Consider the following 23,744-nt stretch of genomic DNA (forward strand, 5'->3'; position numbering starts at 1 on the left):
TTCCGAATGCAACTACTTTGTCTTCCTCTTTCCCTTAATCTGAACTCGGAAGGAAATGCTTTTAGAATATTCAGTAATTTGAATTATTCATTTATCGTCATTGGTATTTAAAATATCAGTAGATTGAGGAAGTCCTTCATTCAGGAAGTCATAGTTGGATTTCCTTTTTTTTTAAAAGAAACGCAATTATCAGAAGAATACAGTGTGATCATTTAATCGTATCATTTCTCATGAATTAAAATTAAATGCCCATATATTTTGTTTAAATATTAACTTTGCTTGTTAATTAATCATTTTTGTTAAAAAGATGTCAAATAAAACTATCGGAAATTATTTTTGAAAAACTGTTTCAGTTATTTATTTTCCACTTTCAACTGTAGCTTGAGCAAATGAGCAGTGGAAGTCATCTTAAATTTCAATTTTTTTTTCAAAACCTTTCATTGACACTTCATGATTTGATATATCTGAATATTGAAATATTTTCCCTACTAGGATTACAGTGCTTTTTTTGAAATTGTAAGTGTGACAATAATGCAAAAGATTAGATCGTTTTTTCGTTGTCATATGTATTTATGTACTTAACTAATTTCGATTTTCAAATTCAGATATTCAGATAAATGAGATGTTTGTTTTCACTGTTAATATTTATTATCCATCTACTCAGTAATCAAGTTTTGTGTATGTCCGTTTTTTTCCTTTTAATGAAATAAACATAGTGATTTTTTTTATTTTTTGGTTTGTTTGAGTTGTGATCTTGCATTGCAGTTCTAAACTTTTTTTTCAATCCATCGAATTGCTTGAAGTGAGAAAGGGTTAAGCTTATCACTTTTATGATACATTGTTAGACTAAAATTAGGCATAATAATAATTCTGGAATTTATAATTCGTACTTAAACTTCATACTTTTAACGCATATTTCCTGTTAAATATAGGCCATTTTTTTTTTTTTTATTTTGAAGTATTGCTAAAGAAACTTTTATAGGTTTAAGTTCTGGTCCTGCTTTTTATATGAAGATTTTGGGGATTAACAGAATGTTTATTTTTACTCGGATAACCCACATGATCAGTGTACTGTTATTTTTCAAGTTTTTTTTAAAATCATGTTTAATTTAAGTAGGATGCAGAGTACGTCATGCTGTTTCAAATGTTCAAAACTCTAACTAATCAAGGAATTATCAGGAAGCAGTAAAAGTAAGTCCAACATTTGTACTTGTTTTGAATGACATACAGTCTAATCTCCTAAAACTTAACTCTAGGTTGAAGTTGATAGATGAAATAGAAATTGATAATCATTTTGATTCTTTATTTCGCTATATATCTCCTTATAACTCTACATAATCTTTATTCAAATATCTAATTGCTGTAGTAGTTATATAGAGCAGTAATAAATAATAAAAATTATTCAACATGTGAAATTATTTCTTATTTTGTATAGCGATTTTATTTAGATCAATGGATTTTCACGAATTAATCATACGCTATGCATTAAGATACAATTACGTTAAAGTTGCTCGATTATTGATCTCATCACTTAGCAATGAAATGCATCTTGAATTTGCATTTTTCATCATGAAACATATTATTAGCCATCGAAAATATGCCAATTATTCAATTGTTCGAGAATTAGTAAAACAATTGACAACATTTAAGCTTCCATCAATAAATCAAGAATGTAATGCATGTAGAATTGAACGAGCAGTTGCTTATATTGTTAGTCAATTATGCATTCTTCATATTTTATTTGACATTTAGATGACAAATTTTAGATTATTTTAAAAAAGAATAAATATGATAGTTGTTTGCATCTATATCAATTTTAACATCTAAATATATAATTTCGTTTTCGATTATCATTCAGATGTTTTTTCAAAAAATGTTTTTTCTCTTTTTTAGGCATTGAATGATTTCGTTTAAATCAGAATTCGTCGAGATTTTATTCTGAATATTATAGATTCTTATGAATGATCTCATTGCCACAAAGGGTAATTCACGAAGAAGGGCGAGTTTTATTTCTACAATTAAAGACTTTTTACCTAATACTGGAAAATTTGAGGTTAATTTTGAATTCTTTTATTTGATAATGTGGTTGAAAATGTTACAAGATTTCAATATTGTAAACTTTTCCTGATTTTAATGAAGTACTCTAAAACATGAATTTTAATTTCGACACTTATTGTAATAACTGAAAACAATCCGTAAATTTCATCTGTCATATTAGCGAAAGTTCAAAACTTCAGAACGACCGTGTCATCCTCTTCTTTCAAGATTTTCAATCAGTATAAGAACTTCATTTAGTTTTGCTGTAGTTAATTATGCCATTAAGTCAATCTTGTTTTCAGGAACTTGATGCTGAAATTAAGAAAAGTCGTGTAGGTCTTCTTGCAGTCACAATGAAAGAACATCGAATCAAGTGGTTACAAGGTGAATTTAATAGGCGAGCCGAAAAAATATCTGCACAAATTGATAAACATTTGGATATTTTACGAACAGACTTACTACCACCACTGGAAGAATTTGCATTAGAAAGATGGGCACAAAGTGATATACCTGAACGGGTTGCTCTAGCAGATATTATTTTATCAAATGGTCTTAACGAAGAAAGCCTATTGCAATACTTCAAAGTTATTCAAGATACGCCAAGTCTTAGCATTGATTTCTTTCATGCATCTTCAAATGATCTATTTATGGAACGACAGGAAAATTTGAATTATGTGATTATTGATTGATATATGATGATTGTAAATAAAAAATGAATCAGACATGATTTTGGTCAAAGTGCTCTATCTTTTAAATAATCACCACCAGATATAATTTGTCACAAGTGTTTATGTATTTACATTCAGCCAAGAAAAGATAGCCTAAAAGTTTAAAGAGAGTTTTGAAGTTCTAATATGAAGTTGGAAATGCGACATTACTATTGTAACATAACATAGTCACATTTAACTTTTATACATTAATTATATTAGATCAAGAAGATAGAAATGTAAGGACCCGTTGGTTTAACCATAGAGGGTTCTCCTGGGATAAAACAAGGAAACAAAGTAGTATATGAAAGAAAAAAAAAAAAAACAAAGAAACAAATAGTTCATGCAGAAAATTGTAAAATAAGCTAGAAAGAATAGTTCAGATGGAAGGCTAAAATATATTCAATTTTAAAAATGTGAGAGAGAAACTCTGCATGAATAATCAGCAAAAGGAAAGTAAAAATTATTAACTCCTTTTAACAGTTAAGTCAAGAGGTGGAGGTACAACCAACTTCCAAAAGATACAGTTGGTAATTAGCAGAGTAAAACAAACAACACAAAGAGAAAGTGATTCAAAAATGAATTTCGGAGCAAAGATTTTCCAAACCATCAAATGTCGTCGATGTATAGCTGCCATTATGCATACTGAGAGTGCCTGAAATTTTAACTACACTTTGTTTTTTCCTTTCTTTTTTTCTCGAATAATGGATTTTAGCTTAACACTGCATGACATAAATTAATTTGCTAGAAAACTCGCATTAAATAACTTAATGATGATTTTGTCCAGTAAATTTCAGTACATGTTATCTAATTTTAGAAAACAAAAATGGTAGTAACATGATTTTTTACAACTTCCAACTTTCTATATGACCATTATAGAGTTTTGCTTATTTCGAAGATTTCATCTGTCATTATGCGTTATTGTAGATTGAATTATGAAATCAAGCTTCTGGTACTTCAAAACTAAATAGAATTTTTTTCAATAATGTATTGCGTAATGAATATCATATATAAGTGAAATCATATCATAAGAAAATAAATTAAAGTCTAAAATTTCATTGTAAATCTTTGCATCATAATTACTTTCTAAAATTCTAATCAAAATTATTAGCTTAAATTAACCTTTAATGAATGAAATAAGATCAATTTATAAGTCCAATGTGAGAGACCAGATTGTCGATAATTTTGCTGCATCACAAGCATCGGTAATGCAACACATGTAATGATTTGTGATGCAAAAATATGAGCAATGACAAGTGCACCTGGTACTATTTGGATGGCAAAATTACCGGGAACACCAATAAAGGCTGCTTGCCAAGGAATTGATGAAAATGTTGGCTGATGTGATAAAGAAAAAAACCCATGTGATGACAGAAAAACAATTAATATTATTTGGTAATATTCTAAAAAATAAATTAAATAATAAATAAAAACCTTAAATAAATTTAAAATTTTCCATGAATATAGCAAATAAAAAGAAAAAAGTGTAATACAAGAATTTCTTAAATATAGAGCACAAAAAATAATCTGAAAAAGAAAGGAAACAATTTAGATACTAGAGGAGTTTAGATTAAAAAGAGAAATAAATAACATACCATCATCGATAATAAATGGAATGAGAAAGATTATTGTAATTAACGAAAGAAAACTGAATGCTAGACCATCGCCCAGGATTAGAAATAAAACAAATGATATGCACACTAAGTATGATATTGCGCAACTATTTTGATTCCAAAATTTTCCAATAAGAGTTGCACGAAAAGAAATAATTAATAAATTAATAAACGATAAACCATAAACAATCTAGAAATAAATGATTTATATATATGCTAATTCCAATATCGTAGTAAAAAATAAAAAATAAAGTTTCTACATGCAAGGTGAAGAATTTATTTTATAAGAAATATAAAAAGTTTATAGTACTAAAAACATTACATCATTTAAGCATAGAATTTGATAGAAGTGTTGGGCTACAAACTAAAATTATTGCATTAGAGTAAAATTTGCAGTAATCCGGTCAATAATGATGTTACATTCAATTATGAACAAACCTGAGCAGTACCAAGTGAAAATCGAGCAAAATAATTAATAGTATCTTCGGGTAACCAAAGAGAAAACCATGAAGCAATACTAGCAACTGTTGTTGGAAAAATTAATGTTGAAGTACAAATTTCAGATGGATAATTTTGCAGAAATTTCGTTGCCATATATGCAGCAGCAATTTGTACTGCTATACCGAGCATAAAACGCATTACTTTTAGAGGACCTAAAAATTTGACTGAGTTAGAAATTTAATAATTTAATTATGATTAATACAATTATTTTTAACACATCTAATAACGTGCTTATTCTATTTAGATAAAAAATTCATGAAAATTTGCTTGAGAATAATGATTTGCGCCATTATTTTCTTTTCTACACAAATTATTTAGTATTATAAAAGAAATAAAAAGTACTTACTATGAGGGATATGTGAAAATGACTGTGAAAATATTGTAGCTTCACATGCATCTCCTTGTTCTTCTCGACATTTTTCAAAGAAAATACCCAATCGCAAAAGTAAAATGATCATAATGAAGATAAGGAAACGTTGCCAATTAAAACGCTTTTCTAACAAAGCTAAAAACGATTTCGATTGACGACGATTACTATGATTCCTGTAAATAACATGTGGTCAAGAAAAAAGAAAAAAAAAACCGTCCAAAAAATACCCAAATTTCAAAATGCTCACAAAACTTTGTACGTTTTCTCTCCTTTATCAAACTCAATTATTATTTAAAATCAAATAAAACATTCAAAAATTATATACCAGTTTGAAAATGACTGCCAAAATGCAATAGCAACTACGGTTTGCGTCAGGAAACGAATTACGGATGATTCAAAAATAATGTAACTATTAGAAAGGAAAGATGATGCATGTGCAATAGTTATACAAAATACAGCAAATTCCCAAATTGTTGGTGCGAATAAAAATAATGTCCTAGCTGCTCGAATAAGTCGAATGATTAATGAGAAGGATAATAGAAAATCCAAAATTGCAACATAATGTTCATCATCTCCAATTAAAAAAACCGACATTTGGATGAAAAATAGACCGGAACGAAAAACCAAAGAGGTAAATGAAATACTGAAAAAGAAAATGCAAATTGAAATGCATTTATATGACTTAAAGAATAAAATTACTCCATCGTTTAGTAGCAAAAAGCATTGTATTTTGTTAATATAATCAGTCAGTTGAATTTTATGAAAGAAATTGATAACATCAATTAATGAGTACAGTTTTGATGAAATGGTTCTTAAAAATTTATAAAATTTTTATAAAGGAACTTACTTTCCCGTATAAAGCGAACCATAAACTGATAATATTGCATCAAGCAATGATAAAAAACCAATTCGCATGAAACTACTATTAAATTCAGTCCATGAAGCACGTAAAAGTTCTTGTAAACGTCGCATGTAATCAATAGAGTTTTCTACATTGCCATTATTTTCAAAACTTCGTATCAATGAATCTAATTCCGGTAATTGAGTTTCCGCCACAATAGTCCGTCCATAGCGCATCATTTGCTCTGCATTACTGCTTATTGCTAGATCTCGATGTTCTGGTACTATGACACAATCAATTAGTGTTCCAATATTAGAATATGGAATGGGTGAATCAAGTAATAAACTGATTGTTGGCACAATGTCAACCTGAAAAAAAATATTCCACATAATTTAATTAAATTTGCTATTGCAGTTAACCTGAAGTGAAAGCAAAATAGAATAACTGTTTAATAATAGTAAATGAAAAATAATTTATCAAAAATTCTTCAAATTTCAGGAAAAACTTACGAAATATCTGAAATTCTTAAAGCTTAGAAGCTTTAATTAAGCTTAGAAGCTTCAAGAATTTCAGATATTTCCATTTACTTTTTTTTTGTAAAGCAAAAATAACTCAATTACCTGCGAAACTGAATCTGGTGGTTCCGCAAAAATCAACTTTCTTTTAGCAAACATAAATAAGGCAGCATCGGTTTCCAGTGGCTCATCGCCACCATGATCACCATTTTCCGTCATTCCATGATCACCCATTACCAATAATAAAGTATTGTTATCCAAAGAATCGACCACTTTTGCCAAGATTTCATTCATTTGCTTTAATTTTTTGGACATTTCAGGATGATCCGGACCATATTTATGCCCACAGTGATCAACGCCAAGAAAATGTGCTATTAGAACAGTCCAATCCGATTTTACAAGTTCGTCGAAAAGATTGTCTGGAATATAGATTCATCTGACAATATAAAGAGAAAGAATAGAGAAAATTAATGCATGAAAAAATTTGCACATCTAATGAAACATACCTGAAATCATCTGATCAACAGTGTGAAGATCATTTATGTCAAAGGATGGTAAATGATATTTACGTTTGAACTGTTTTGGATATAATGAAATCCTAAAAAAAAAAAAGCAAGCAATATGAAGTATAAAGCCAAAATACGGATGAAATAGTACTATCGCATCGTTATGCAACCAACAGTGAGCTTCGATAAATTTTTGCAAACAAAACAAAAAAAAAAAAAATTCCTAAATTGACAATTTTCAAATCTAGTTCTATTCATAATCAAAATATGACAATATATTACAGCAAATTTTGTGATCAAGAAATGATGGCTTATTTTCATACTAAACAAATTACCATGTATCATCTCCAAGCATAACAATACTTCGATTTGTTGCGACAATTTCATCAATCCAATTATCTTCCAATATTGCAGTGCTTGCAAAATTTGAACCAACATCAATAAAAGTGGGAAGTGAACCAGTAGTTATTGCTTTTAAACGTTGCATCGTAGTAGTTGGAGCATCTGCATGAAAATGCATCAAAACTGCTGAATCTAAAATATGATTGTAAGCAATCTAGAAATTTATCAAAAATAAACCACATCCATTTATTTATACTGATATCAATCTTATTATAATAATTTTCAGACTCAGTAGCTTAGATGATAGGATAGTAAAAACTTTTTAATTTTCATAATCTTAAATTATTAATATATATATAGCTCTTATTTTTTTCTTTTTGCTAAAATTAAAGTTTAGTACATTTCAAATGATATATCATTCCTTCTAAATAGGTCATCATTACTAAATCCAGCAATCATTTAACATTATTAAATCATTACTTAAGATTGTCTTTTTCTAAAAAAAAAAATTTTTTTTAATGTTTAAAAATTTTCGACATATTTAAAAAACTGTAGAAAATATTTACTTACCTTTCTGTTCATCAAGTAAACGAGTAACAGTAGAAAAGTGACCAGAATATTCTTTTCTGCTATTATTATACTGTGATTGAGACAGTGCAACAAAATCATATCGTAGAGCATCAATTAAAATAATAACAACCCGTTGATATTGAGCTGGAAACCAACATGCATTATGTGAAGCAACATCTGAACACGAACTGCGTGACATAAGTTCAACTCGTTTAAGCAAAAAACCATGTTGAAATAGCAGAAGTGATATAAAGAATGAAATACCAATGAAAGCAATATTGATTAAATGGGCCTGAAATTCATTATAAATTTGTCAAATTTAAATATAGATATAATTTGTAACGATAATATTAAACAAACTATAAAGAATACAAATAAGATAGAAATTTTCATTTCACATAAAAAACAATTCATACTGTTCCCTTGAAAATTCTCAAATGATATGAAATCTTTTTTCTTTTTCAGCACCGTTCAATTTATATCATCAATCATATGAAACAATGGTGCTTTGTGGTTAGATTTATTTTTATTTGTTTTTTTCAAATTATAATTTTTACAAATTCCACTTACAATTTTGCCATTCATTTGCTCGAGATTGACCATGGTAATTCTGGAACCGGTACTAATGGAAGTGTACGAAAATGTTGTAATTCTTTTGGTATACCTTCAAGATCTGCAAATGCATAATAATTTTAGCAAAAAAAAAAAAGAAACTTAAATTGAAAATATTTTAGTAAAAAAGAAGTTCGAATCTATTTGAAATAATAAGCAGCGTATGAATTTATAATCTTTTTGCTGAGAAAATCTCAGATTGTAGTTTGCTTAAGTAATTTAATCAGTTGAATCAAAGCACTATCTTTAACAATATATTTGACTTTTTATTTCAATTAAATATTACTTAATTGGACATTCAAATATAGCAATTTTAAATGCTAACCATCTGAGTAATCTAATGACATAAATCGGACAAAATCTGTAGTTGACGGTAACGCTTCAATGTCGAATACTTTCTTATGTACCACTTTCTCGACAACAGTTTTTGCTTCTTCCGGAATAACTTCGTTTAGTTTTTCTTCTTGATCAGCAATTCTCTCTTTCGAAACTTTTATTTTCTCTTTACTCTTCAATACCACTACAGCATCCTTATTTTTTATCACCAAATTCTCCTGAATTTTGACTTTTTCTTTTCCTTTCAATAAATTCTTATCTTTTGAAGTATGTTGTTCAACTCCTCTTTTCTCCTTTTTTCTTTTTAATTTCGAATTTTCATTTTGTTTTTTGTCTTCACTATTATTTCTATGCTCATTACTCTTGCTCCTTTTCTGATCCTTTTCAGTAAGTCTATTTCTACTGTAATTTTCACGTCGTTTCAATTCTTTTGCCAATTCCTTTCGACGTTCTTCCTTACGCTGTTCATACAATGATTCTAACAATGCTTTTTTTACATCACTTCTATCAAATCCTTCCTGAAACTGTGAATTTAATTCGAACTCAAAAATTCATTAGCTGAGAAGAAACATAAAATAATTTCACTCAAGATTTTTTGACTATAGAAAATAGGCTCACAATGACGAATTCACCTCTGCTACTGATAATGCTATTAATAATTTCTGAATTTTGTTTTATAGTTAGGAACTTCTTCGAGTTTTTTCTAAATTATTCTTTTTTTTTTTTTTTTCTAAAAAGAGTTTTTTCGAAATTATCTCATCTTGTACTTTTTTCTTTTTCTTTCAAATAGTCACCTCTTCTTTAACCTCTAGACGTGGTCTTAAAAGTCGTTGTTCATTGGAACGCTTTGCAAGATTTCTTTTCATCAATACGCGCAACCATTCGTGCTAGATACAAAACTAGAAGCATGAAATCAATTATTTATAACCATAGGATTAATCGAAAATTCACGCTACTTAGAAGGATTGAACATGAAGAAATCAAAAGTTATATTTATAAATCCAAAAAAAAAAAAACTTTTTACAACCTATGCTCGGGAAAAAAAAAAACAATTCAATATAAATTAATATGAGATCTGATTCAATTAGACTTGTGTATATATGAATAATATAAATTAATCTTTTCCAAAATTCTAATTACTGTATTGAAAATAAATTTTTTCTAGTGTTAAAACTTTAGTCAATTTAAATTCCTATGATTCATATGAACGATAAATATGATCACATAATCTTAACAATTTCAATATCCTTACATCGAATCATTATCCATTTAATATGTATAACAGCATTTCAGCCGTTTTCAAAATACAAATGTGTAATGCAAAAGATTGAAACGTGGAAGACAATTTTTCTTTTCTTGACAAACAACCAAAAAAGAAAAAAACATGCAACTTACAATTATTCATCCATTAATCCGTAAAACGTGAAGCATTTCAAGATAAATAAGCATACACTGATACAACGAAAAAAAACAAATGTATGCAGCAGAGAAAGTATTTCATTTCGGAAAGCACGCAAGATGTGGTTCTTCTTTTTTTTTGAATTTCAAAACGATGCAGTGTGATTAAAAAGAAAACGATAAATTAATTCTGCATCATATCACAATTACGTTATTTGAGAAATAAAACATACAATGAACAACGATAGTGTCAGATTATCTCGAATCTTTATCATTAAAATCAATCAGTGCTAACTTTATAAGCCGGATTGATTCGTGTATCTAGTAACAGTAGCAATATTTAAAAAACACATTCATCCATAATCACCCCTATTTTGTTTATTTAAGCCATAAAAATAAAAATCATTGAACCATCAAAAATTTCATTTCCAGTTTGATAAATTCATCATCCTGTCTTATTCGATTCTAAACTTCTCTAAGAGAAAGTGCTTCGATATCAAACAATTTTGCCTATAAACAAATGATACCTCGTTTCTAAATCCTTCCTTTGAATTCCTTAAATAATTCATACCTAAAAAAGACAAAACATCATACAATGCCCTCAGTTTAGTCAATCAGTCAACAATATAGATTGATAAAAAAAAATGAATTCCATTCAAAAAAAGAAAACAAAAGAGCCTAACACATACTTCTCCTTACTTTATAGTAACAACGTTGAGAGCATTCCGATTTAAACATTACGATATATTTAAAAACATCAAATTTTATAAAACAACCTAATTGTCTATTAGAACAACAAACCAATGAAAAGATAAAGCAAAAGCTTGATGCAATAGTTGTAGCTTTAAAAAAAAAAAAAAAAATTGAATACTTAGAAATTTTTTAATAAAATAATCGTCTACTTCTTTGGAAATGGAAAATATACAACTTGAACTTTACTACCAACTTGTACTGAAAGAATGAGATATAAGGTAAAAAAGATATCAAGTCAGTATTTTGGCATCAAAGAAAAATTTGGCAAACTTTTTTTTTTAAAAAAAAAGCTATGCAATGTGAGAGTAATATATTTATACTCTTAAACATAAAAAGCTCTATCAAATATCGTTTAACAGACAAACCGAATAAACTTACAGTAAATGAAAAATACACTTTACAATACATCCATTTTATCATCTTTTTCTTTGATGTTAGATGGAATTTCACTCGAATTATCACCTTTTTCACCTTCGTTTTCTATTTTATCAATCATACATTCGTGATTTACATTCCTCATCTGATCCTTTATATTATCTGCTGATTTAGATTTCGCGGAATCAATACATGGCTTCGCTACCATTTCAGAGATATCATCAATTGCTTTAGTGGAAATTTTTTCATCTATAACTGATCCATTAGTATTGGAAATTTTTGAATTATTGGATGATACACCATTGGATGAATGTGAAGAATATGATGAGTTTCTTCTTTTTTTATTGGAACTTTCTTTCGATGATCGATTGGAAGATGCCAAATGCGTTTCTACATTTTTTGATGTTCCACTTAACTTTCTAGCTAATTTTTTCACACCTGGATCCCTGAAAAGATCCACTGTTTTTTCGGTGTTATCACTTTCTAATATTTCTTTCCTCTCAACGGCTTCAAACTTTTCACTTTCATTACAAGAATTTCCTTCTACTATTTCGGATTTTGCTTTTATATCCTTTGAAGAATCTGTTATTTCAGGAATTTCACATGCATTATTTTTGACCAATGAAGCTGATCCCGATTTTTCACGAGCTATTCGAAGTCTGCAAAATGATTATAATAGCTATGAGAACAATAAATTAAGAATTTTCATAGGAAACAACCAATGAGAAAGTAGCTTTAAATATTATTTTAGTTTTTTTTTTTTTTTTTTCAAACATAGATTAATGTTTAAAAAAAAATTTGAGACGAGATCTTTTCATCATGTAGTTGAATGTTTTTTTTTTTTTTTTTTTTTCAATGCCTATTCAATCGAAATGAATGATGACAGAAACACTTGATGAGATCTTTTATCACTTACTTCACTTCATTTATCGGTAAACAGATGAATTATTTCAAAAATTACCAAAAACTTCCTGCCAAATGAATTTTCAATTTATTAAATCTTTTTTTATTAAATATAGACTTACCTAAGCTTGAATAGTCTTTTTTTATCTGATTTCGATGCCGGACGAATGAGACGATGTAATTTGAACGGAGCATCTTTTGGTAGCTTTGGTGGATTAAGTGGGTCTGTATTATAAACGTTGAGCAATGCATGTGCCATGTACACTTTTTGACTAGTTTGAACCGATCGTCCACTTCGATTCTTCTGAATACAAGCTGTGGAACGTGTTGCAATTCCTTCACTGTCTTCCTCGTCAATAATATCATCGAATAAGTTACGACGTGATGTGCAACGACCATAAAATACCTACAAATAATTTCATTTAAGATATCTTCTCCTTCTTTTTTCACTGCTTCTTCTATTGAATGGAAAACTGTCTTGTAGAATTTATAAAATCTTGTAGAATTTATAAAATTTATAAAAATTACACTTTGATTTTAAACCCTATTTTTTGAAAATTTATACTTAGAATTTTCCAAAAAAAAAAAAAAAAATGTATGGATTATAACAATAATTTACATATCAGTAGTAAGGCTTTTCCGCAAGTTTTTGAGCCCCATGAGGGAATTTTTTTTATATTTCGTAAAAAAAAAAGTAATCATTTCTTTTAATAGGAATTTTATAACGGAACTCTGAAATAATTTAACATATAAAACTCAAAAATGAAGATAAACGTAGCTTAAAAAATACCGTTTAATCCTTCACCTTTCAATAAAAAAATCATAAATTTGATTATGAAATAAACATTTGACTGAAAATGCTTTCTTTCACTTACCTCATTTTTATCACTTTGACGTGCTGAATGACGAATAGTTTCGATGCGTTTACGATATCGCTCAATAATACTTTTGTCTAGAGATATATCTTTAATCGATGTTTGAGGCTAAAAATTAATCCACTGAAAATAAAACGAAACAAACTTAAAAAGTTTCCAACAACGATCAAAATTTGGTTATTTTCAATTAAGTCCTTTAACTCAGATAAAATTAATAGATATCTGTTTGCAACACTACCCATGTTTCTCTTTCATTTCTATTTCAACTGATCTTTTCACATACAAACAAAAAGTCATTTGTACGAAAAATATTATTTAAAAAAGTGAATGTTGAAAAATCAGCAATTACAGCTGCATACGGCAAAGAATGACGGAATGTTATGTCATAAAAACATTACTAGATGTGATTGCATGGAACAAAAATTAAAAAATGACTTCATTAAAAATTTTTCCAATAGAATTTTTTTCTTTTCCGCCTTATTAACTAAACCCACTAGAATTACACTTTCTTCATGGATAAGCAAAGATTTTGCGATGATATTTTGCTTAAGTTCCCTCTATCCACTTTCTTTTTAAGCTCAGTGTGAGTTTGATTACATAATGATGACGGTTACATAATGATAATAATCTTTAATATAAGAACATTCCAAGAATATTTAAAAGTAGAATTTAACTATGCTTCATTTATAAATTGATACGTACTGCAGGTGATGTAGTAGCAGCAGCACGTGCATTAGTTTCCTCGTTTAATCGATCCATCATAGCAAAACGTTCATTTAAATTTACACGTGCAGAACGTGTTCGTGGAATATTGGCAAGACTAGGAGCAGATGACGACGATGGTAGTGAATTTCGTGATTTTCTGGACTGCATTCTTCCACGTATCACTGGAAGACTTTTCCTTTTTTTCAACTGCAGCTGCTGTGATTGCGTCTTCATACTTTTTTCTAACAATGCTGCTAGTTTTTCATTTTTACGTGTCGGAACTGAAATTTACTATTTAAATATCGAAGTGCTGCGTTACAGAGTTTGATCTATAAATCTGAAGAAAAATAAAAAATTTCACTACGTGAATTAAGATAAATAGCTGATAGAGAATCATCTCCTTAACGAGAATTACATAAGCAAAACATTAAAAAAAGAACAAAGTATACCTAATTTGAAAAAGATAGACACATATACAAATGATCTGGAGATATCTGAACACGAGAAAAAGAGATCGTTGTAAAAGAAAAAAAAAAGATTTACTTCGATTGAGTTTACTAAGTGGCGTTTGCATAACGTTTTCATCATCTTTAGAAATTTTTTCATCCAGTTTCTTCTTCATTTTTGATTTCGGTGTTGATGGTACAACTATTTCTCCAAGATCATCACCTTCGCTAATTGTGGAAGATGAACCGCCACTCTCGCCTGCTTTCTCTTCTTCTATCTCTTTATCTTCGTCTTAAAATATATTGAAACATGTTTGAAACTTAAATTAAAAAGAAAAAGTAACAGTAGAAATGAAACTTCGAGTAACAGCAGGACACGAAGAAATTAAAAATACATTAAATTGACAAAATCCAATCTATTAAGATATAAATGTAAGCTGACAATTTACGTAAGATATTAAATCAATGATTCAACTTAAACTTAACGAAATGCAGTTTACCTATCATAAAAAGAATTTTGAAATGGAACAAGAGTTTAAAATATTGCCTTGAAAAAAATAATATATGTTTAAACCGGTATTTTCAAGATATCAATTGAAATACATAATTAATAACCATAAAAATTAACACATGCATAAATATCAACAAAAACGAATTTACTAAAGGCAGCCCTAATATCTCTACCTAACAATCCTAAATTAATATCAAACACAAAAATGAATAACTTTAATATAAATGATATAAAGTTATTTCCATAAGTAATACGCACAAATATTGAATTTCGCCCCAATATCGATAATTTTGACACTTTGCACATGTTAACTGTTGCAAAAATTCAACTGGAATAATTAATATCAATCAGATAAGCAATAAATGCTTTAAAATATTCAAAGATGATAGAATGAATTAGCTAAGAATAATTTGCACTCAATCCTTAACCATATATAAGCATTTAGATCACTAATTCTGAAGATAATTATCCTTAAAGTTAACTATTACTTTTTGATAACTCATATATAAGTCTTTGCAGAAAGGAAGCCAAAATTTCCATCTAAGATTTTTTTCACCTTTTCAATTTCATTTCAAAATTTCGTTACAGTATTACAGAGCCTAATTTTATTCAATATTTTTATTAATTGGTATGAATGAAAAAAGTAAAGTGAAAATTATCCAAACTAATAGATTCTAATGAATAAAAAAATTTATTCAATAAAGAGAGCTGAAAATTAATCATTCATTTCTTCTCTAATGAACAAACTATTTCAGATAAGAAATATACAACTAAAACATCACTCATAATTACAATATATATTAATTACAGTGATGACGCCATCATTTTGATAAAAATATTTAGGATAAAAGATGTTGTAATGACAAAAAATATTAACTATAATATTGATATTTGGTAAGCTGAACTAATTTTTATGACATTCATTTCGTTACTAGCTCTAGTATGAATTATAATGGAAAAAACATGAAAAGATTAGTTGAAATTATGCATAAATTTGCTATAAAGCATTTTTATGACATTCATTTCACTAATAGCAACTCTAGCATAATATGTCATTAATTCATTCAATAATACAGGTAATGTGAGATGACATCAAAAATCAATATGTTATCTAGAACATATATATAAGGAAGATAATCAAGCATTTTCGCATACATTTGCTATAATTTTCAGCTATAATTCATTTTGTTAATTCATTCATTCTTTCTCATTAGCTTTAATGAAATCATTAGAGACATGACTTTTTTTTTTTTTTTCTTTTAATATATAATAATTATCAAGTCTTTAAAAATACGTATTGATCAATGTGATGAAAAATCTATGTTTTACTGTTGTAATTATTTTTTTGAAAATTATATTGATGGTGATGATATCATATTGTAATTATTACATCTGTAATTTTTGTTAAAATAAGAAAAAAAAGTGAAGATCAATTAATTCAACTATCATAATGTTACATTTAACAAAGAAATATAACAAAGAAATGAATAATATGATATTGAATGTGTAGTAAAGTAGATTGAATATAATATATACATGTTCAAATACAAATGTATTATGATTGACAGTTAACAATTCAAATTACATTCAATAATCCTTTCATTCATTCCAATTATTCTCCAAAAGTTAACAACTATAAATAATATACCAATTGTTGAAAGTTATTAGTGTTTTCACTTCGATACTTAAAAGATTAATCATAAATGGATGAAAAACTTAAAATACGGTTCTGTGATTATTCAACGAAATAGATATGACGAGAATACTTTCCCGTATAAAGAATAAACAACGTAAAATTAGGTATGTTTCCTTTCAGAAATCTAAATCTTAGCTAGAGAGCTGTAAGAGATCATCAACACTGAAGGGTTCATGATGTTAAAGGTCAATGAGCACTATGAGCAAAGATTATATACTATTGTGGTGCAAAAAAAAGATGGTGGTATTATGCAAACTGAGAATTCTTAATTTAAAAGCTAAAATTCATAAAATTCCCTAAAATCTTCCCTCAATATTTGTCCTCTAAGCTTAAATATGTTACACTTGAATGTTATCAGTATGTATATCACTTTAAAAACTAGTACATATCATAATACATATATATCCAAAGTATGAAAATCAAGTTACTAATATCAATGTAAATATTGAAATTTTGCCTATTCCTTGTCTGATTAATGTCCTGAGTTAATTAGCTTGAATATGTTTGCATCTACTATTATGATGAACAGATTAATAAAGCTATATTCTATAACTAGGTGAACTTGGAAGCCTACAACAGTTACCCAATATATATTCCCATGTTTTTCATGATTTCCTTCATAAGAATAATAGGTAAATTACTTTACAACATCTTAAATTCAATGCCCTCAATAACTTTACAAATGATCTAAATGTATCCGAATAAATGTAGCAACGCTACTATTAGAAACAACACTCTAAAGCGATTCAAATACCAGGAAAAATCGATTTCCGAAGCACAAAATCCAATCTTTTGTCCACCTGGAACTATATGGGCTCCCCAAATTATCTCCATACGGCAATTTCTCAAATGCCTTTTCAAATGAATAAAAAACGGAAATACGTGAAAATCAAACAAGAAAACTTTTACTCTTCCATTTTTAGTAAGCGTAAAAGTTTTTCCACTGCATTTTGTAGGGATCTGCTAGTGAAAGGATAATTTTTTTCTCTGCCAAACGAGATGAACATAAGGCTTTACTAGGATTTGAAGGTCTTCTTACATGGCATAATTGTTTTAACAGAAAGGACCGAAGCCGATAACTATTAATATACAAAGCAATAATGAAGAAATGTTAACAAGGCTACGTTAAATAAAGCAACAACAATAATAATAATGATAATAATAATTGAAAGTAAGGTCACTTCGATGTTAAGAAAGATGAAACAAGTTAAAAATGAATAAAACCGTTGATAAGTTATAAAATTCTGTTTTTAACCACTTCACATATTTGAATAAACATTAACGAGGTAAAGTTAACTATTTCACTGACATGTAATCTTTTTAAAAAAACACAACAGAGAATATGTTTAACCTGTGACGTACACTTCAATAAATTAATAATACCGTATTTTTTTCGAATCCAAATGTTATAAAACAGGACATCTTCCAATCTGACAGCCATGGAAAAGTAAGAAAGTAAAGGTAATACTAAATTTAATAAAAAAAAAAGCACAAAAAGTGGAGTAAAAAAGCAGCGAATGAAAGTCAGCATAGAAAACTGAAAGCAAGATATTCCTTCCACTTACCTGAGCTATATTTTGACCTGAATTATAATTTTTTTTTGTGCCAAATATCAAAAAAATAAAAAAAAAAATTAACGATATGAACGCGAACCAGCTCTTTTGCTTTTTTCGCGAGCAGCAATTCGTTTTGAGATGCGTTCTGCTTGTTTTGCACGTGCACGAAGTCCCATTTTCGGTTTTCCAGATCCCGAATCAGGTGATGATTCATCACTTTTACGTTTTTTATGCTTCCCTTCTTTTTCGGTTTTCTTCGCAGCAGCTTTTCTCTCTAACGCAAGCATTGCTGCACTGCCAGGACCCATTTTTCGACTACTTCTCCTTCCCACTTCACGAGTTTCAAGTAACCTACTATTTGCACTTGTATCAACTGATCGATCTTCCAGATCAAGTGGCATCTTTATACATAATTCTTCATAAATATAAACCAATGCTTTGGGCATTATATGAGCAAATCTGAAAAACAACTGTCCTTATACCGTTATATTGCCAAGATAATATAAAAAAGTAATAATGTTCCTCCCTACAATTGAATTATTAATTTAATTGACACTTAATTAATAAAGCATATAAATGCAAGACATACTGCATTTCAACGTGACATGATACATGCACAACCAATGTATTGGCTATAATCCAGCCGAAAGAGTGTATTTCAATGGGAAAGTCAAGCCATTAGCAAGTGAACCAACAAAACCTAAGCTAAAATGATATATTTAATGCTGCTTAGTCCCTCCTCATATTTTCTTTTTCCAATAAAAATGAAAGAAAAACCTACTGATCACAAACAATTTCATCAAGAAAATTTTTCATATGGACTGAGTCAGCAACAAATACCAGAAAACCCAACTTGTTTACAACCTGAAATCAAGGATGGACGCTGAACTTGCCAATCTTCAAATCAATACTATTTCTCAAACAGTATTATTGAATGACGTTTCTTGCAATCTATTTTTGCAATATTAAAGACAAACTTCAGTTTCCTCGATCTTTTCTGGATGTTTTTTGATCAAATGAAGTTCGAGAAGTACCATTAACTCATACTCACGAAGACGCTCGTAGATATCTACTGCTCTTTCTTCACGATCATATTTCGTTGTTAAATCATCACATGTAAGTATGATATGTTTTTCAATAAACTCGTTTACCAAATCCTATAAAACTTAGAGTTCGTACTATTAAAAATGAATTTTCATTTTACTATTTAATAAAGATATAAAAACTCGAAACAATGTATATTTTATATATATATATATATGTATATATGGAACAAAGAAAAACTTTTCCCGTATGCGAAAAAATAAAATCACTCCGGATTACTAACCGAAACAAGATCCGACCAAGTTATACGCATAAAATAATGATGCAAAGTATTAATAATCATGTTATAACATTGTAACGACTTCTTTCGCTTTCGCAAAATCTGGTCGTAGATAGGTAGAAAGACTTCCGGCAGTTTCTTTTCATCACAAACTAAATAAAATATGCAGTCTCAAAATTCTAACTTTACAGCAACAGTTTCGTTGCTCAAGCCATTTGTCTAATATATACTACAAAGAACTGAAACACTGAATATCTAAAACTGTATCTAATATTCCATCAGAAATTAATGCCATGTAAATAAATTGCCTAGAATGCTCGAGATTTGCAAATTCTTTGCTACAGTTAAATCTAATGGTTTTGGAAAAAAGATTTTGAGCTTTTAAATACCAAAAATTTCAAGCATTAAAAATACTGAAGGACTAAAAATAACCTATATTGACATAATCATTCGATTCTGAAGCTAATCTACGTTCTGTGCGTGCTCGCACAAATTTCCGTATATTCTTTGGGTATTTCAGATGAATTTTTTGAGCTTCACTGAAGTCTTCCAATTTAGGAAGCAAATGATGCCTATCCGCAACAAGAAGATTTCGATATTCTGATACTGATTTTGGTTTGCTTGGAGACGATCCTCGGCTATCGACTTTTGAATTAGTTTCTGGAAACAGCAATTTTTTCCTTTCGAGTATGTTAAAATTCATTAGGAAGATAAATTCAAAAGGTTCCTAGAAACTGCAACGATTCCACAGTGTCGCTTTTATAATATTTTTGCAAAATTTTCAGCAATTCTAAGTAAATCAAGCACACCAAATACCTATTGCTAATGCTTAATCATAGATAAATTAAATGCAAAATGATCGTCTGTCCTTCCATATACTATTTTTGACTACAGAAATTAGATTGCTTCGATGAGATCTAAGATCTAAAATAATTAACAACTGAGAAAATTATTGGAAAATTACCACTTGGTCCCTGTTCAGTTTCACCTCTCAAACGAGCCTCCAAAATTTGTCTTTTCTCTGGATCCATATTACTGAGATGCTTTTCGACGATTTCTTTAACTGTCTGATACGGTATCTCATCCCGTTTGAAATTTCTCTGAGGACAAAGGCTAAAAACTGCATTCACATGTAACATTCGACATAAGCAAATAACGAATATAAACAAACGAATAGTGAGCTAAAGCATTATTATTATTATTATTATTATTATTATTATTATTATTTGCCAAACATTACTACCACTGTTTTCATCAAATATTTATTATTTATCAATTATTATATTATTTATCAAACAAATAGTAAATAAACAGCAATATTTTATAAATCGAGCAAAAAACACTTTCACTTTGCAAACAAAAACCAACTTTTTGAACAACTCAAAAGCAGCATCCTCGAAACTTCTTTGCTGCTCCATTCGTTTCAACGAAGCCTTGTTGTTTCGAATAACTCCCCTGATAGTTGAGACAATTACAAATTATTGTACTGGTAATGCAACGTCGCAGATAAACGTGAAATATAAATACCGCGCATATGTAATTAATGTACATAATAATGAATATTCATATGATCAATTATATACTATTTCATATTGAAATCAATATTTAATTAATGTTATGTTGTGTCATAAAAAGAATAAAATTATTTACTGTCATTAATGATTTACACAAAACCACGCAAGATGACCATAGATATAATTAAGTCACAGTTCTAACTTATTGAAATCATTGCATCAAAGATTGATAAGAACAATGACAAGGAAAAATGATAAATAATAAAAATGAAAAGTCATATTACATAATTTCGGAATACAAAATGAGATGAAATATAAGCATAGCATCGATAAATATGATGTAACTTCAGATAAAGTTAGCAAATTCATTGTTAAATCAAATAAAAGAATTGAAAAAACGAAATGAAAACGAACAGATTACAAAACATTTTATTTTGACAATTGGTGGTTTAGCTGTTGTAAGAAATGAAGTAAGCAGCAGTTAACACTATGAAAGGCTCAGTGTGCAACAGGAAAGGATTTAGGATAATATTGAAAGATGATGGTGAATAGAGCGAATAATTAATTGAGAAGGAAAATGATACTGAAAAAACCATATATAACTTTAGGGAATTAATCAATTCTACTCATTAAGTTCTCGTTAATGATTCTAACAATCGTTAAAATCTCTAGAATTTAACTTTGAAAATAATAGATTTAACATCTATTTAAATCATTTTCATTTATTCATTCATCTTAATACTTAACAAATTATAATCATCGCATATTTTTTTGCACACATATATATTTGAAATGCATACTATGTGATGCAATGTACAATTTTTTAAATGCTTCCCTTAAACCGTTACTCTTACGTAATTTGACACAAACATTTTTTTTAACAAAAAATGATCAATGATTGCATAGAGCTAAAAATAAATTTGACAACGCAAAGAAAAAGTAAAATAAGACAAAAAATAACATCAAAAGAATTATGCAGTGATTTAATCACAATATTCTTCTCAGCATGTTTTATGTGTAATGAATTCTTTCATAAAATCATTGTAAATTCATAAAGAAATTTTTAAACTTATAAATAACTCTACTATACTAATATATATTGAGATCATTCATTTACATTATTAAAATATTCATCCAATTAGAACTGTATCATTGCCATAAACATTCATTAAATAAGCAAGCAACTAATTAGCGACTAATTAAGCAGCATTAAATAATTTATCATTTTAATAATTTGCATCACTTTTCCATCTACTTTCTTTTTTTTTTAGTAATGAAGAAATAAATATTGATGAAATTTTCTCATACACTTTATTTTTTCTGCCAATAAAACAATTAAATATACAAATTAAATTTGAAATCTAATCTTAGCATAAATTAAAGTATCTGCTAATCATTCTATTGCAGTAATCTCACCACCCAAACTGATAATATCAAACTTGGCGGGTAATCATGGGAACCACCTGTTGCTTACAGAACTTTTTTACCCGAAGTTTGGTTAATTTGAAAAAATGCTGCGCCAAGAGTGCGGTTGAGTATTGCAGCGCTATAGCTAATATTTTAGACCAATTCACTGCGACTTTTTGCGCTCAGCGCAAATGTACTGATATAATTCATTTATCTTTTGTTGCTTTTTTATTTTTCTTTTTCTTTAATAATCTAATTTTTGTGACTTTTAAATTTGCATTAGAAATGTTTGCATTTCTTTTCTTTGAACAATCGAACTTATAAACAAAGTTAACATTTTTTTATTGTTCTAAAATTGTATTTACATATATTTATCTTTTCGCCAAATGACACTCTATTCATTGATCGGATAACATTCTATTATTTTTTAATAAGTTAACCGGACGACATGACACACTATCGTTTAAATAACTTAACCGGATAACACACTATCTTTTAAGTACTTAACCGATAACATAACATATTGCCACCTTTTAAATACTTAAACGGATGACATAACATATTGCCACCTTTTAAGTACTTAACCGGATAACATAACGTATTGCCATCTTTTAAATACTCAACCGGATGACATAACATATTGCCACCTTTTAAGTACTTAACCGATAACATAACATATTGCCACCTTTTAAATACTTAAACGGATGACATAACATATTGCCACCTTTTAAGTACTTAACCGGATAACATAACATATTGCCATCTTTTAAATACTCAACCGGATGACATAACATATTGCCACCTTTTAAGTACTTAACCGGATAACATAACATATTGCCATCTTTTAAATACTTAACCGGATAACATAACATATTGCCATCTTTTAAATACTTAACCGGATGACATAACATATTGCCACCTTTTAAATAACTTACACCGATGATTGACACTTTTCTAAATAACTTAACCTACTTTTATTTTTTGAAATTTTACCAGCTAGCAATTTTATCAAATAATATATTATCAATTTTTTTCCCACCAAAAGATGAAAAATAGCAATCATTTTTATAAATTATAAACTTTTGAATTGAAATTTTCTCGCGGTTAAAAGTTAAGCATAACAGTGACAAATTTTCCGAATATTTTGTTAATTTTAATTAATTAATCAAATAGTTCTTTAATTTACAGCACTTTATTTTCATATGTTGAAACGATGTAGAAATGAATAAATTATCAATCGAATAATTGAAATAATAATTGTAAAATGTTAAACGAATAAAAAAGCTATTTCATATTTTATTTTAATATTTCGCTAAATTTCTTTCCTTTTT

At 28.3% G+C, this 23,744-nt stretch overlaps 3 protein-coding genes across 3 annotated transcripts; 1 reads left to right on the forward strand and 2 right to left on the reverse strand.

Moving 5' to 3' along the window:
• Positions 1-1,452: 1,452 nt before the first annotated feature.
• Bm10638 (Uncharacterized protein) lies at positions 1,453-2,726 on the forward strand (the record flags this gene model as incomplete). The annotated part of the gene is made up of 3 exons (XM_001895970.2): positions 1,453-1,710; positions 1,952-2,053; positions 2,340-2,726. The coding sequence occupies 3 exons, from the start codon at positions 1,453-1,455 to the stop codon at positions 2,724-2,726; spliced, it is 747 nt and encodes a 248-aa protein (XP_001896005.2).
• Positions 2,727-3,210: 484 nt separating this feature from the next.
• Positions 3,211-9,816, reverse strand: Bm2424 (uncharacterized protein; the record flags this gene model as incomplete). The annotated part of the gene is made up of 13 exons (XM_043080919.1): positions 3,211-3,399; positions 3,867-4,082; positions 4,796-5,010; positions 5,205-5,401; positions 5,554-5,871; positions 6,076-6,437; positions 6,690-7,003; positions 7,091-7,182; positions 7,426-7,624; positions 8,003-8,190; positions 8,603-8,675; positions 8,940-9,468; positions 9,745-9,816. The coding sequence occupies 13 exons, from the start codon at positions 9,814-9,816 to the stop codon at positions 3,211-3,213; spliced, it is 2,964 nt and encodes a 987-aa protein (XP_042936853.1).
• A 1,682-nt stretch (positions 9,817-11,498) lies between these two features.
• Bm10636 (Uncharacterized protein) lies at positions 11,499-20,910 on the reverse strand (the record flags this gene model as incomplete). Its single annotated transcript, XM_001895974.2, has 12 exons — positions 11,499-12,135; positions 12,502-12,785; positions 13,255-13,362; positions 13,957-14,240; positions 14,503-14,697; positions 18,266-18,627; positions 18,950-19,032; positions 19,146-19,325; positions 19,496-19,644; positions 19,925-20,152; positions 20,457-20,605; positions 20,861-20,910. The coding sequence occupies 12 exons, from the start codon at positions 20,908-20,910 to the stop codon at positions 11,499-11,501; spliced, it is 2,709 nt and encodes a 902-aa protein (XP_001896009.2).
• Positions 20,911-23,744: the final 2,834 nt, after the last annotated feature.

Source organism: Brugia malayi (genome assembly GCF_000002995.4).
Source record: "Brugia malayi strain FR3 genome assembly, contig: Bm_v4_Chr3_scaffold_001, whole genome shotgun sequence".
Taxonomy (NCBI): Eukaryota; Metazoa; Nematoda; class Chromadorea; order Rhabditida; family Onchocercidae; genus Brugia; species Brugia malayi.